Raw genomic sequence first — 13,763 nt, forward strand, 5'->3', positions numbered from 1 at the left:
AACTTACAACTATAAAATATGCTTAGGTTGGACTCTGAGAATTTATTTTTAGATAGACGGCTCAAATAGTTCCTCTGTAAGGAACTGGAAACCCTGCAGTTTTAAATTTGTATAAAAAGCTTATGTTTTATTCTTGTTTTAGACTCAAGACTCAAGAGACAGGAATTTCGGGTTACTGGTATATAGAATAATTCCCATGTTATTTTCTCTCTTGTTTTGATCCTCAGTTTCTCTTGAAAAGCACTTCAACTATTTTCACTCCCTAGTCTTTATGTTGGTTTGACTTGGTTATTACTGGCATCAGAGGATGATGACTTTTTTTTTCTCTAACATCTTTAAGGGTAGTGAAGTTGGTCTGTAAAAGGAAATGTTATTTCTTTTCAACGTTAAGTCACAGTGATATGGAAGCTTTATCCAGGAAGAGAGCTGAATTATCAACTAGAAGGTTCTGTTTCCAAGTCCAAATCTAAGGTCTCTGTTATATGGAGCCAATAACAGAGGTACATAGAATGGGCCTTTACACTCTGCTTCTGTTCTCTGTGTATACATTTTGTTTAGGTTACACGTAAAATTTGCTTTACCCTCGATAGGTATGCTTTTTTTTTTTTTTTAATAATTTTATTTATTTATTTTTCCCCCAAAGCCCCAGTAGATAGTTGTATGTCATAGTTGCACATCCTTCTAGTTGCTGTATGTGGGACGTGGCCTCAGCATGGCCGGAGAAGTGGTGCATCGGTGCGCGCCCGGGATCCGAACCCGGGCCGCCAGCAGCAGAGTGGGCGCACTTAACCGCTAAGCCATGGGGCCGGCCCGATAGGTATGCTTTTTAAGGACAGTTTTAATTATGCTCCATGTTAAATACCTTGCAATGAATAAGTTATTTGAAAAGTTCTTAAAAAGAATTGCTGACAGAAAGAAAGAGAGAAAGAAGAAAAAGGAAGGAAGGGAGAGAGAAAGGAAGAAAGAATAAAGGGAGGGTCAAGGAATTTGCCTCAATCACTTTGTCCTTTCTTCTTTTTCTTTTCCCTTTATGCAAGAGAAATCTATTACTACTCAACCTCTACTATAAGATTGGCAGCCCTGAAAACTCTTTTACTGTGGCATGTTATGGATATATCCCTGCTCCTAAAGGAATGAGGAGGAGACATTTCACATGCAACTCAATCACTTTTAAAATCATATCTACTGTTACCACTGCCTGGATGCATGCAATGACTGGTACATATTTCTTCTAGTCATAAGAATAAAATATCGAGAAGGTATTTATTTATAAGAATAAATACCAGTAGCTATCCTGGAAGAGTCCTTTGGAGTCAATCTCCTTGGACAACAGAAGGTTTTCTACTACATACAACGTCTATTTTTATTATGAAAGCTTGTGAGCTTTGTAAATTCTTCAAAGCTTAAGTTCTCATTTTTCACAGTAGTGCCCTTTCCCAATTATTCCACACACTGGGGCATCAGAGCTAGTATTGTTAAACAGATCATTAAAATGACAGAACAGGTCCTTACACCTGACTAAGTTAGTCCTGAGTGTAAATTAGGAGCTTTGGGACATGCACAATCTTCTGGATCACTAGGGTCATATTACTGCACTGAAGCACAGGAAATTTACTAACTCTGGTAAAATCTGAGCTGGTGGTTAAAAACTCATGGAGAGCTTGGTACTCCTGATAGAGTGTTCTTACTATCTGTCTTCAGAATGCCACTTTTCCAATTTGGGGATAAGCAGCTTAAATAAACATTTGTATTTATGCTTTATTTCCACTAATATACCTTGGAGAAAATGTTTCACTTAGATTAAAGAAACACCAAGGGTAAGACAATTCATATGGAAAATACTCTATTTACCTCTATTAAAAAACAAACCGCATTGTTTTTCTACTCAATTTTCAAATATAAAAGAACTTTCTGAAACATTTATTAAGCACTGTCAGCCTTAATACCCTCAATGTTTAGAAATCAATGAATATTTTTGAACGGTACTATGTACAAAGCATTGTCCTGCTGAATTCATCCAAATCTTGTACTATTAATTTATATAATTTATTAGTTCTCCCTTAATGAATTTGACTGGTATAGGTCAAGAGAAATAGCCAAGGATATTTTAGAAACGGAACTTTGATCTTCTCAAGGTCATTAATAATGTTATCTAAAATAACAACTTTGGGTAAATAAAATGTGTTCATAAAATACTACACACATTGCAGGAACCAAACAGGACATAATCAAACAGGTAAAATCTGCTTTTACCTCACCACTGATTCACTTTGAAAGTAGCTTTGCAGTCTACACTTCAAACATAGAAGCTAGTATCTCTTGATATCAGATTATAAACACAATGCCTATATTATCAAAGAGTTCACTGCCTCCAAATATCTGAATTGTCTGTTAAAGAAATATTGAGTTTCTTTATTATTACTCTAAAATAATACTGAGTTTAGAGTTATATCTCAGACGTGTGAACTTAAAGCTCAAAATATCTCAGAGTTCGAATTTTTGAAAGGCACAAGAAGAAGAAACTAAACTGGCCAGGTTTAAGAGAGGTGTAGCATGCCACACAACCTATTTTTGTCTGTCTTTATTTTTGTACCACTCTGCTTTCCATATAAGAAAAGAGATCCTCGGCAGATGTGAAAAAAAGAAAGCAAGATTTTGAAACAATTTTTTTTTTTTACTAATTAAAGGTATTTTGAAAATAGTCCCTTGCATTCTTCAGAAGGATTAGCAGCCATATTTTGTGTTGGGTAAAAAAAGAACAGTTTCTCTTCTAAAATGTCTAATGTAGAGGATAGGTGGTTACTAAATGTATTTTCATACAAATGTTAAAACTTCTTGATTATGTTTCAAATCTTTTGGAATTGTAGAAGAGCCAAAAGTACCAGCTATGACAAGATTTTGAATTTTGGCCTATACTATACCAACCACATACTATACCACCTTATCTAGAAGAGTGACATTTTTTAACTTACTGCTTCTAAATGATTTTCTTTTTTTCACTTTAAATCAGAAGTAGGAAAGTGACTACAAAATTTTATACCATATGAAATATCTTACGGATTTTTTTACAGAATTAGCTTTTATCTACAGGCTTTCCATCTCAAATTCAAATACATCTTGATGAATTAAACTCTTCAAAGAATGTAAAGAGATAATCAATAATAGCAAGTTATAGCACAGAGAACTTCTATCATACTGAGGCCTATTTTTAAAAAAATCTAAACTTACAACTGGCCTAAAGTAGGTCCTTGATTCAGTCATGAAACATTCTCCAATTTACCTTCAACATAAGAGCAGTGGAAGAGATTTGAAATTGGAGGTCAATGCACTGCTCATTTTCTTAACTCTGACTGGCTGAGAGGTTCCCCAGTGTCTGGACAATATCAAGGAATATCTGTTACATGCAGGAATGTTGCCCAAAGGTCAAGCCACAAACTTTTACTGTTTCTTGGGATGACATTGGACTTGGAATATCTACTCTTCTGTGCTATGTGGCTGTAGGCAATAAGAATTTGTTCTTTGACTATGAAGAAAATACTATTAGAACTATTTTTCAAAAAACAGAAAATGTAGAAGAAACAGCTGCCTTCAGGGAAATGGAGTTAGGATGTTCTACCTCAAGTCCTCAGTACAATGTATTTTGGAATGAGACACTCAAATTCTCAGCTGACATCCCAGATTGTTGCTTACTCTATTCCTGTCCATCTCTTTCAAAGCATATAATGCTTTCCTTGTATCTGGCAGGTAGGAAATATTAGGGCTTGAGATAAGCAATACATTTTCTTGTAACCAAAACTGTCCTCCTGCGACTGCTTCTTTCAAAGAAGCAATATACTATGACAGAAAAATATGATTCATTTTCCAAAAATGTGTTTACAAGCAACTTTTCAGGAACATAGCTCTTTTGCTGAGGCAGGAACATCTGTATTTACAATACAGATCTGAAACACCTACATGTTTTTCTGTATAACAGAGCATGCTTCTCTTGGCTGAAACAACGTTTTATCTTTGTACTTGAGCAGGAATTTATAAATAGGTCACTCTTGGTATTTTAGCCATAAGCACATTTAGCCATTAGTTTTGTTTTAGGGAAAACAGTGAAGTTTTAACAGCATAAAATATCATGCTCTTTCTACTTTTGCACATGCACAGATAGTTACCATCTGAAGTCTTTTTTAATTCAGTTTTCAGTTTTTCCTGTTCTTCTACTAGTTTTTTATTTTCTGCTTCCAAAATGTGTTCCTCTTCCTTGCCATAGCTTTTCAAGAGCTATCAGAAAAGAGAGTTATAGAAAGAAGTAAGGTTAGATTGCAAGAGCCAGACATTCTTCCAGGAAACAGGCTGGATAACATATTTAAAATTATGTCTTTATTTTATTCTTTGTCTTTTTTAGTCTTTTATAATTTTCTACAATGTACTTTTGCTAACAAAAACTTGATGTTTGGCAAACACACAATAAAGATTTCTTCTTATTATGGTTGAAATCTCTGAAATGAAAATAACAGGAGTTTCTGATTCTATGATTAAAATTATATTTTCAAACGTATTTAGGTAAATAGTGAGAATGTCTTTTCCTCTATTAAGTGTGTGATGTAAATCCAAGGAAAAAAACAGTTCTGAGAATGATATTAATTGGAAAACCATTGTTTCAATTGCAGAGCTGTCTACTCAGACTACTTTTATATAGATGAATTTTTTTTTTTAAAGATTTTATTTATTTATTTTTTTCCCCCCAAAGCCCCAGTAGATTGTTGTATGTCATAGTTGCACATCCTTCTAGTTGCTGTATGTGGGACGCGGCCTCAGCATGGCCGGAGAAGCAGTGCGTTGGTGCGCACCCGGGATCCGAACACGGGCCACCAGCAGCGGAGCGTGCACACTTAACCGCTAAGCCACGGGGCCGGCCCTATATAGACGAATTTGTAAGAGAAGAATATAATGTTTTCAGGGTGAAGACGGGTAAGGAAAAAATGACAGGGTCATCTCTACACTTGGAAAATTCTAATTTTCACTGAATAGTTTCTAAATACTTTTATTCAGTTAATCCTTTACCAGTGCTCTTTATACTTTAAAATCTATTCTGGCTTTTAAAATGTTTATTTTATGTTTGTAGCTTATCTTTTCTAGGCAAGAAAAATTAAGATCTGAATAGTAAAATATTTGACTAAAATAAAAACATCATGCAGTAAAAATTTCATAATCTGTATGTCTGGATAGAAACCATCACTGTTCATAGAATTAAGAAGCTGACTTTCCTTGAAGAAATTTTAAGGAATTTAAGTTACCAAGAAAAGCAAATTAGATTAATGTTTGAAAAATAAAATATGTACACACTGGCATGAGTTATTTGACTAAATTAAACGGCAGCAAGTTGATAATAGCTTCCACAGTTAGGTAAAAAGGCAACTCAGGACAATTTTAAACAGACTGATGTAGAAAAGAATTTCTTCTGCAGGGTGATTCCTTTTCTAACGTAAGCTGTTATATTCAACAAACAAAACTCACAACATTCTACTGAGCATTGACCACACACAAATATTTTATAATGCTAGGTGCTACAAGGGGTAAAAATATAAGAGAAACACGGTCTCTGCTCTTAGGTAACTTCAATCTAGTGGAAAGGATGAGAAAGGAGCCTAAAAATTGTAGCACAAGATCAAATACAGCACCACTGTGTTACAGCAGAGATTAGGCAGCTCAGAAGGGGGAATTAAAGCTGAACATATTATATTATCCTAAGAAATTTTTTTAGGAGATAGAGGACTGAAGTACATATTAAAACTAAAGGAGTCTCATATCTTCAAAATTTTAAAAAAATAAAAATTTTTTAAAGAGCAGAAACAAGAAAAAAATTTCTCCAAATCTCTATAAACTTGTTGCCCACTTCAAGTCCAAAACAATCCTAGCTGTTACTTCACTGAATTCACAGTCTCCAGTGATTACCCAAATTGGCAGAGAACCACTGAGTTGCAGGAATGTTTACACTGACTGCTTGAATTATTACACCATTGACTTGGAAAAGCTGGATTTGTGTCAGTCTTGTAAATAAACTTTCATTACTGCACCTGTAAACTCGTCCAAACTTATTATATGTAACTTGATGCTGGAGAAAGACCAAGAGCCCTGGAATCGGAAATTCAATAGGTATTAGCTACAATGATGCCTATGTTCACTGTTGCACCCACCTCATCTCACCTTGGTTAAGTGGCTGAAAAAAAACTAGTCAGAAGTAAAGCTCCAACACTGTTGTTATTTTAAAGCAGTTAAATTAAAATTTAATTGGTCTTTCATAATTATTTAATTTCATTAACTGAATATCAGAACAGAAAGGGGTCTTAGGCACTATCTTCAAGTCATTTTATAGACTAGCTCAGGAGCGAAGGGCACAAAGCAACAAGGTTAAGAGTATGGATTCTAGTGTGAGGCTGCATGAATTCAAATCTTAGTTCTGTCACTGATTAGCTTAATAATTTTGTGCAAGTCACTTAAGCTTTCTGTGCTTCCATTTCCTCATCTATAAAATGCAGATAATAACAGTACCAACCTCATGGGATTATTTCGAGAATTAAAAGAGTTAATACCTTACTGTGAAGCATATGAAGCAATACCTGGCACAGGGTTAGCTATTATTCATAACCTTGAGGCCCAGAACATATGAGGTGACTTGCCCAGGTCACAATGCTAGTTATTGGTAGCGTTGGGACTAGCACCCAAGTTTCTTGGATCTCAGGGTAATGTGCTTTCCATTAGATAACGCGTCTCTGATAGAGAATGAAGAGGCGTTTTAGCAATTTTATCCTTCCTTAGCTAGTATTTTAAAACCTACATGAAGTATCTTGAAATAGAAGTCATTTGACATTTTGGCCTATGGCCTTTATTGGTCAGCTAGTTACACTTTGGGCACTGACAATATTTATGTCCAGCTCAGACTTTCTACCCACTGTGTACTGGCTCTGGCCCAGCATATCTGTGCACCTCTGAGGATCTAGGGCCACTGAATGAGTCACAAATATGCAGGAAGCAGGGAATCAGGACAGCATGGAACCAAAAGGGAGGAAAACAAAAAAGGGAGAAATTGTGGGGGATCAAAGAATCAGTAGTCATGAAATAAATTTCCTTGCATGGGTAACTGGTTCTGAAAACAATTCCAAAAGAAAAATTCCAAAAATGTGTTGAGGAAGGTGCTTTTTTTTGTTTTTTTGTGAGGAGATCAGCCCTGTGCTAACATCTGCCAATCCTCCTCTTTTTTGCTGAGGAAGACTGGCCCTGGGCTAACATCCGTGCCCATCTTCCTCCACTTTATATGGGACGCTGCCACAGCATGGCTTGCCAAGCAGTGTGTCGGTGCGCGCCCGGGATCCGAACCGGTGAACCCAGGGCCGCCGCAGCAGAGCGCGCACACACAACCGCTTGCGCCACCGGGCCGGCCCAAGGAAGGTGCTTTTTTTGAAGGACAAGACTAATTTAAGTACATTAATTATGGTGTATACGAGAAGAATAGTACTAAAATCTTAACAAAAATGCTTTCCATTTTCACAGAGCTGATAAGAGGAAAACAACTAAAGAATAAGAGGAAAAAAGCAGTATTCTACTGATAGTTACAACTTATTACTCTAACATGATAGTCATAATTTTATTTATTTAAGGTTCACACTGGTTTATAACGTTATGTAAATTTTAGGTGTACATCATCATTTTTCTACTTCTCTATAGACTACATCGTGCTCACCACCAAAAGTCTAGTTGCCATCCGTCATCATACATGTGTGCCCCTTTATCCCTTTGCCCTCCTCCCACCTTCTTCTGCTCTGGTAACCACTAATCTGTTCTCCATATTTATGCGTTTGTTTGGAGTGAAGTCATACGGTAATTGTCTTTCTCTATTTGACTTATTTCACTTAGCATAATACCCTCAAGGTCTATCCATGTCATCACAAATGGCAAGATTTCGTCTTTTTTATGGCTGAATAGTATTCCACTGTGTGCGTGCGTGTGTATACCACATCTTCTTTATCCATTCATCCATTGATGGGCACTTAGGTTGCTTCTGAGTCTTGGCTATTGTGAATAATGCTGCAATGAACACAGCGGTACATGGATCTTTTCAAATTAGTGTTTTTGTGTTCCTTGGATAAATACCCAGAAATGGAATAGCTGGATCATACGGTATTTCTATTTTTAAGTGTTTGAAGAATCTCCATACTGATTTCCATAGTGGCTGCACCAATTTACATTCCCACCAGCAGTGTACGAGGGTTACTTTCTCTCCACATCCTCTTCCACACTTGTTATTTGCTGTCTTTTTACTAACAGCCATTCTGACGGGTATGGATGAGGTGATATCTCATTCTAGTTTTGATTTTCATTTCCCTAATAATTAGCGATGTTGAACATCTTTTCATGTGCCTGTTGGCCACCTGTATATCTTCTTTGGAAAAATGTCTGTTCAGATCATCTTTTTTTTTTTTTCCTCAGGACAATTCACCCTGAGCTAACAACTGTTGCCAATCTTCCTATTTAGTATGTCAGCCTCGACCACAGCATGGCCACTGACGAGTGGTGTAGGTCCGCACCTGGGAACCGAACCCAGGCCACCGAAGTAGAGCACGCCAAACTTAACCACTAGGCCACCAGGGCTGGACCTTCTGCCCATTTTTTGATGGGGTTGTTTTTTCTGTTGAGTTGTATGAGTTCCTTATATATTCCATATATATTTTATCCCTTTATCAGATATATGATTTGCAAATATCTTTTCCCAATTGGTAGGTTGCCTTTTTTTCTTTTTTTTTGAGGAAGATTGGCCATGCGCTAACATCGGTTGCTAAACTTCCTCTTTTTCTTTTTTCTCCCCAGAGCCCCAGTACATAGGTGTGTATCATAGTTGCAGAGTTGTAGCTCTTCTATGTGGGACACTGCCTCAGGATGGCCTGATGAGCAGTGAGTAGGTCTGCGCCCAGGATCCGAACCAGCAAACCCCAGGCCGCTGAAGTAGAATGAGTGAACTTAACTGCTATGCCACCAGGTCGGCCCTAGTAGGTTGTCTTTTTGTTTTGTTGATGGCTTCCTTTGCTGTGCAGAAGCTTTTTAGTTTGATGTAGTCCCATTTGTTTATTTTTTCTTTTGTTTCCCTTGCCTGAGGAGATATATTCAAAAGGCCAAATACCGTATGATTTCCTTCATTAAGTAGTAGATAATAACAACAATAAACAAACACATAGGGACAGAGATTGGATTGGTGGTTACCAGAGGGGAAGGGGGGAGGGAGGAGGGTGAAAGGGATAATTCGGTACATGTGTGTGGTGATGGGTTGTAATTAGTATTTTGGTGGTGAACATGATGTAGTCCATGCAGAAATAGAAGTACAATGATGTACACCTGAAATTTTTGCAATGTTATAAACCAATGTTACTGCAATAAACAAAAAATTAAAAAAAAAAAAAAAAAAAGATAAGACTGATATAAAAGAGCATAGTGCCTGGAACAACAAAAGATCCCGAATAGCTAAAGGAATCCTGAGAAAAAAGAACAAAGCTGGAGGTATCACACTCCCTGATTTCAAAATATACTACAAAGCTATCGTAACCAAAACAGCATGGTACTGGCACAAAAACAGACACACATCAATGGAATAGAATCGAAAGCCCAGAAATAAACCCACACATCTATGGACAGCTAATCTTGGACAAAGGAGCCAAGAACATACAATGGAGAAAAGAAAGTCTCTTCAACAAATGCTGTTGGGAAAACTGGATAGCCACATGCAAAAAAATGAAAGTAGACCCTTACCTTACACCATACACAAAAGTTAACTCAAAATGGATTAAAGACTTGAATGTAAGACCTGAAACTATGAAACTTCTAGAAGAAAACATAGGCAGTACGCTCTTTGACATTGGTCTTAGCAACATATTTTCAAGCACCATGTCTGACCGGGCAAGAGAAACAACAGAAAAAAGAAACAAATGGGACTACATCAAACTAAAAAGCTTCTGCACAGCAAAGGAAACCATCAACAAAACAAAAAGACAATCTAACAATTGGGAGAAGATATTTGCTAACCATACATCTGATAAGGGCTTAATCTCCAAAATATATAAAGAACTCATGCATCTCAACAACAAAAAAACTACCAACCCAATTAAAAAATGGGCAAAAGACCTGAACAGACATTTCTCCAAAGAAGATATACAGATGGCCAACAGACACATGAAAAGATGTTCAAAATCATTAACTATCAGAGAAATGCAAATCAAAACTACAATGAGATATCACCTCACGCCCGTCAGAATGGCTATAATTAACAAGACAGGAAACAACATGTGTTGGAGAGCATGTGGAGAGAAGGGAACTCTCATACACTGCTGGTGGGAGTGCAAACCGGTGCAGCCACTATGGAAAACAGTATGGAGAGTCCTCAAAAAATCAAGGATAGAACTACCATATGATCCAGCTATTCCACTGTTGGGTATTTATCCAAAGAACTTGAAAACATCAGTGCATAAAGGTACATGCACCCCTGTGTTCATTGCAGCGTTATTCACAATAGTCAAGACTTGGAAGCAACCTAAGTGCCCATCGAGGGACGAATGGATAAAGAAGATGTGGTATATATACACAATGTAATACTACTCAGCCATAAGAAATGATGAAATCCAGCCATTTGTGACAACATGGATGGACACTGAGGGTATTATGCAAAGTGAACTAAGTCAGAGGGAGAAGGTCAAATACCGTATGATTTCCTTCATTAAGTAGTAGATAATAACAACAATAAACAAACACATAGAGACAGAGATTGGATTGGTGGTTACCAGAGGGGAAGGGGGGAGGGAGGAGGGCGAAAGGGATAATTCGGCACATGTGTGTGGTGATGGGTTGCAATTAGTATTTGGGTGGTGAACATGATGTAATCTATGCAGAAATAGAAGTATAATGATGTACACCTGAAATTTATACAATGTTATAAACCAATGTCACTGCAATAAACAAAAAATTAAAAAAAAAAAAAAAGAGCATAGTGCCTATGTTTTCCTCCAGGATTTTTATGGTTTCAGGTCTTAGATTCAAGTCTTTAATCTATTTTGAGGGCCAGCCCCATGGCTTAGCGGTTAAGCGCGTGCGCTCCGCTGCTGGCGGCCCGGGTTTGGATCCCGGGTGCGCACCGATGCACCGCTTCTCTGGCCAGGCTGAGGCCACATCCCACATATAGCAACTAGAAGGATGTGCAACTATGACATACAACTATCTACTGAGGCTTTGGGGGGAAAAAAAAAAAAGGAGGAGGATTGGCAATGGATGTTAGCTCAGAGCCAGTCTTCCTCAGCAAAAAGAGGATGATTAGCATGGATGTTAGCTCAGGGCTGATCTTCCTCAAAAAAAAAAAAAAATCCATTTTGAGTTAATTTTTGTGTATGGTGTAAGATAATGGTCTATTTCATCCTTTTGCACGTGGCTGTCCAGTTTTCTCAACACCATTTATTGAAGAGACTTTCCTTTCTCCATTGTATGTTCTTGGCTCCTTTGTCGAAAATTAGCTGTCCATAGATGTGGGGGTTTATTTCTAGGCTCTCAATTCTTTTTTTTTTTTTTTGGGAGGAAGATCAGCCCTGAGCTAACATTCGATGCTGATCCTCCTTTTTTTTTTTTGCCGAGGAAGACTGGCCCTAAGCTAACATCTGTGCCCATCTTCCTCTACTTTATATGGGACGCTGCCACAGCATGGCGTGACAAGTGGTGCGTCGGTGCACGCTCACGATAGGAACCCGCAAACCCCAGGCCACCGAAGCGGAGCACGCGCACTCCACTGCTTGCGCCACTGGGCCAGCCCTTTAGGCTCTCAATTCTGTTCCACTGATCTGTGTACCTGTTTTGCTGCCAGTACCACGCTATTTTGATTACTATAACTTTGCAGTATCTTTTGAAATCAGGGACTGTGATATCTCTAGCTTTGTTCTTTTTTCTCAGGATTGCTTTGGCCATTTGGGGTCTTTTGTTGTTCCATATAAATTTTAGAATTCATTGTTTTATTTCTGTGAAAAATGTCATTGGGATTCTGATTGAGATTGCATTGAACCTATAGATTGCTTTAGGTAACATGCACATTTTAAGTATGTTAATTCTTCTAATCCATGAATTAGACGAATATCTTTCCATTTTTTTATGTCTTCTTCAATTTCTTTCCAAAGCACAGAATATCTTTCCATTTCTTTATGTCTTCTTCAATTTCTTTCAACAATGTTTTTTAGTTTTCAGTGTATGGATCTTGCACCTCCTTGGTTAAATCTATTCCTAGGTATTTTATTCTTTTTGTTGCAATTGTAAATGGAATTGTATTCTTGATTTCTCTTTCTGCTGGTTCACTGTTAGCAGAGAGAAACACAACTGATTTTTGTATGTTGATTTTTCACTCTGCAATTTTACTGTATTTGTTAATTATTTCTTTTTTTTTTTAATTTATTTATCTTCCCCCCAAAGCCCCAGTCGATAGTTGTATGTCATAGTTGCACATCCTTCTAGTTGCTGTATGTGGGACACGGCCTCAGCATGGCTGGAGAAGCGGTGCGTCGGTGCGCACCTGGGATCCAAACCCGGGCCACCAGCGTCGGAGTGCGAGCACTTAACCGCTAAGCCACAGGGCCGGCCTGTTAATTATTTCTAATAGTTTTTTTTTTTGGTGGATTCTTTAGGATTTTCTAAATATAAAATTACATCATCCGCTATATATGACGGATAAACATTAGACTATTGGTGGTGAGCAGGATGCAGTCTATATAGAAACTGATAAATAATAATGTACACCTGAAATTATACAATGTTATAAACCATTATGACCTCAATAAAATAATTGAAAAAAAATTATGTCATCTGCAAATAGTGACTGTATTACTTCTTCCTTTCCAATTTGGATCTCTTTTATTTCTATTTCTTGCCTAATTGCTCTGGCTAGGACTTCCGACACTATGTTGAATAAGAATGGCATGAGTGAGCATCTTTGTCTTGTCCCTGTTCTTAGAAGGATAGCTTTCAGTTTTTCACTGTTGGGTATGATGTTAGCTGTGACGATGGGCATAATTTTAAACCAAGATAGTTACACGATAAGTCTACATATTCAAGGCTGTGTACTTTTGAGTTTAGCCATCATACATTAATCAAAGCTTTAAGGGTTTTGTTTTTATTTTTACCATTGTGATAATGAGACCAATGGAAAATGAAGCAAATAATATTAAGGTACAAAATGAGGCTGATTGTGCTGCTGAAACATTCCAAAAAAAGCAAAAATGACTTACTGCTTGTTTTTGAACACACAAAGATGAACAGCTTGATTTTCAAGGCCTATATTTACTACAAAGGGAAATTCACAAAACCTCTATGGATCAATGCCTTTTCTTTTTTTTTTTTGTGAGGAAGATCAGCCCTGAGCTAACATCCATGCTAATCTTCCTCTTTTTGCTGAGGAAGACTGGTTCTGAGCTAACATCTATTGCCAATCCTCCTCCTCTTTTTTTCCCCAAAGCCCCAGTAGATAGTTGTATGTCATAGTTGCACATCATTCTAGTTGCTGTACGTGGGATGTGGCCTTAGCATGGCCGGACAAGCAGTGCGTCAGTGTGCGCCCGGGATCCGAACGCGGGCCGCCAGTAGCAGAGCGTGCACACTTAACCGCTAAGCCACGGGGCCAGCCCTCAATGCCTTTTCAAAATAGAATAAAACAAAGTAAAAAAATAAACTGGTGGGGCTGGCCAGGTGGCATAGTGGTTATGTTT

At 37.5% G+C, this 13,763-nt stretch overlaps 1 protein-coding gene and 1 non-coding gene across 5 annotated transcripts in view; both read right to left on the reverse strand.

Moving 5' to 3' along the window:
• The window catches only part of LOC131392977 (B-cell receptor-associated protein 29), a 48,825-nt gene that overhangs the window by 22,647 nt on the left and 12,415 nt on the right, over window positions 1–13,763 (reverse strand). For all 4 annotated transcript variants that reach the window (XM_058523370.1, XM_058523359.1, XM_058523364.1 and 1 more), the window contains exon 6: window positions 4,161–4,269. In XM_058523370.1, the coding sequence (XP_058379353.1) occupies window positions 4,161–4,269 (109 nt within the window). The remainder of the gene's footprint in view (window positions 1–4,160; window positions 4,270–13,763) is intronic.
• LOC131400780 (small nucleolar RNA U109) lies at window positions 1,029–1,159 on the reverse strand. Its single transcript, XR_009217452.1, has one exon. It is a non-coding gene; the product is annotated as a small nucleolar RNA U109 (small nucleolar RNA).

This window comes from Diceros bicornis, chromosome 3, assembly GCF_020826845.1.
Source record: "Diceros bicornis minor isolate mBicDic1 chromosome 3, mDicBic1.mat.cur, whole genome shotgun sequence".
NCBI classification, from domain to species: Eukaryota; Metazoa; Chordata; class Mammalia; order Perissodactyla; family Rhinocerotidae; genus Diceros; species Diceros bicornis.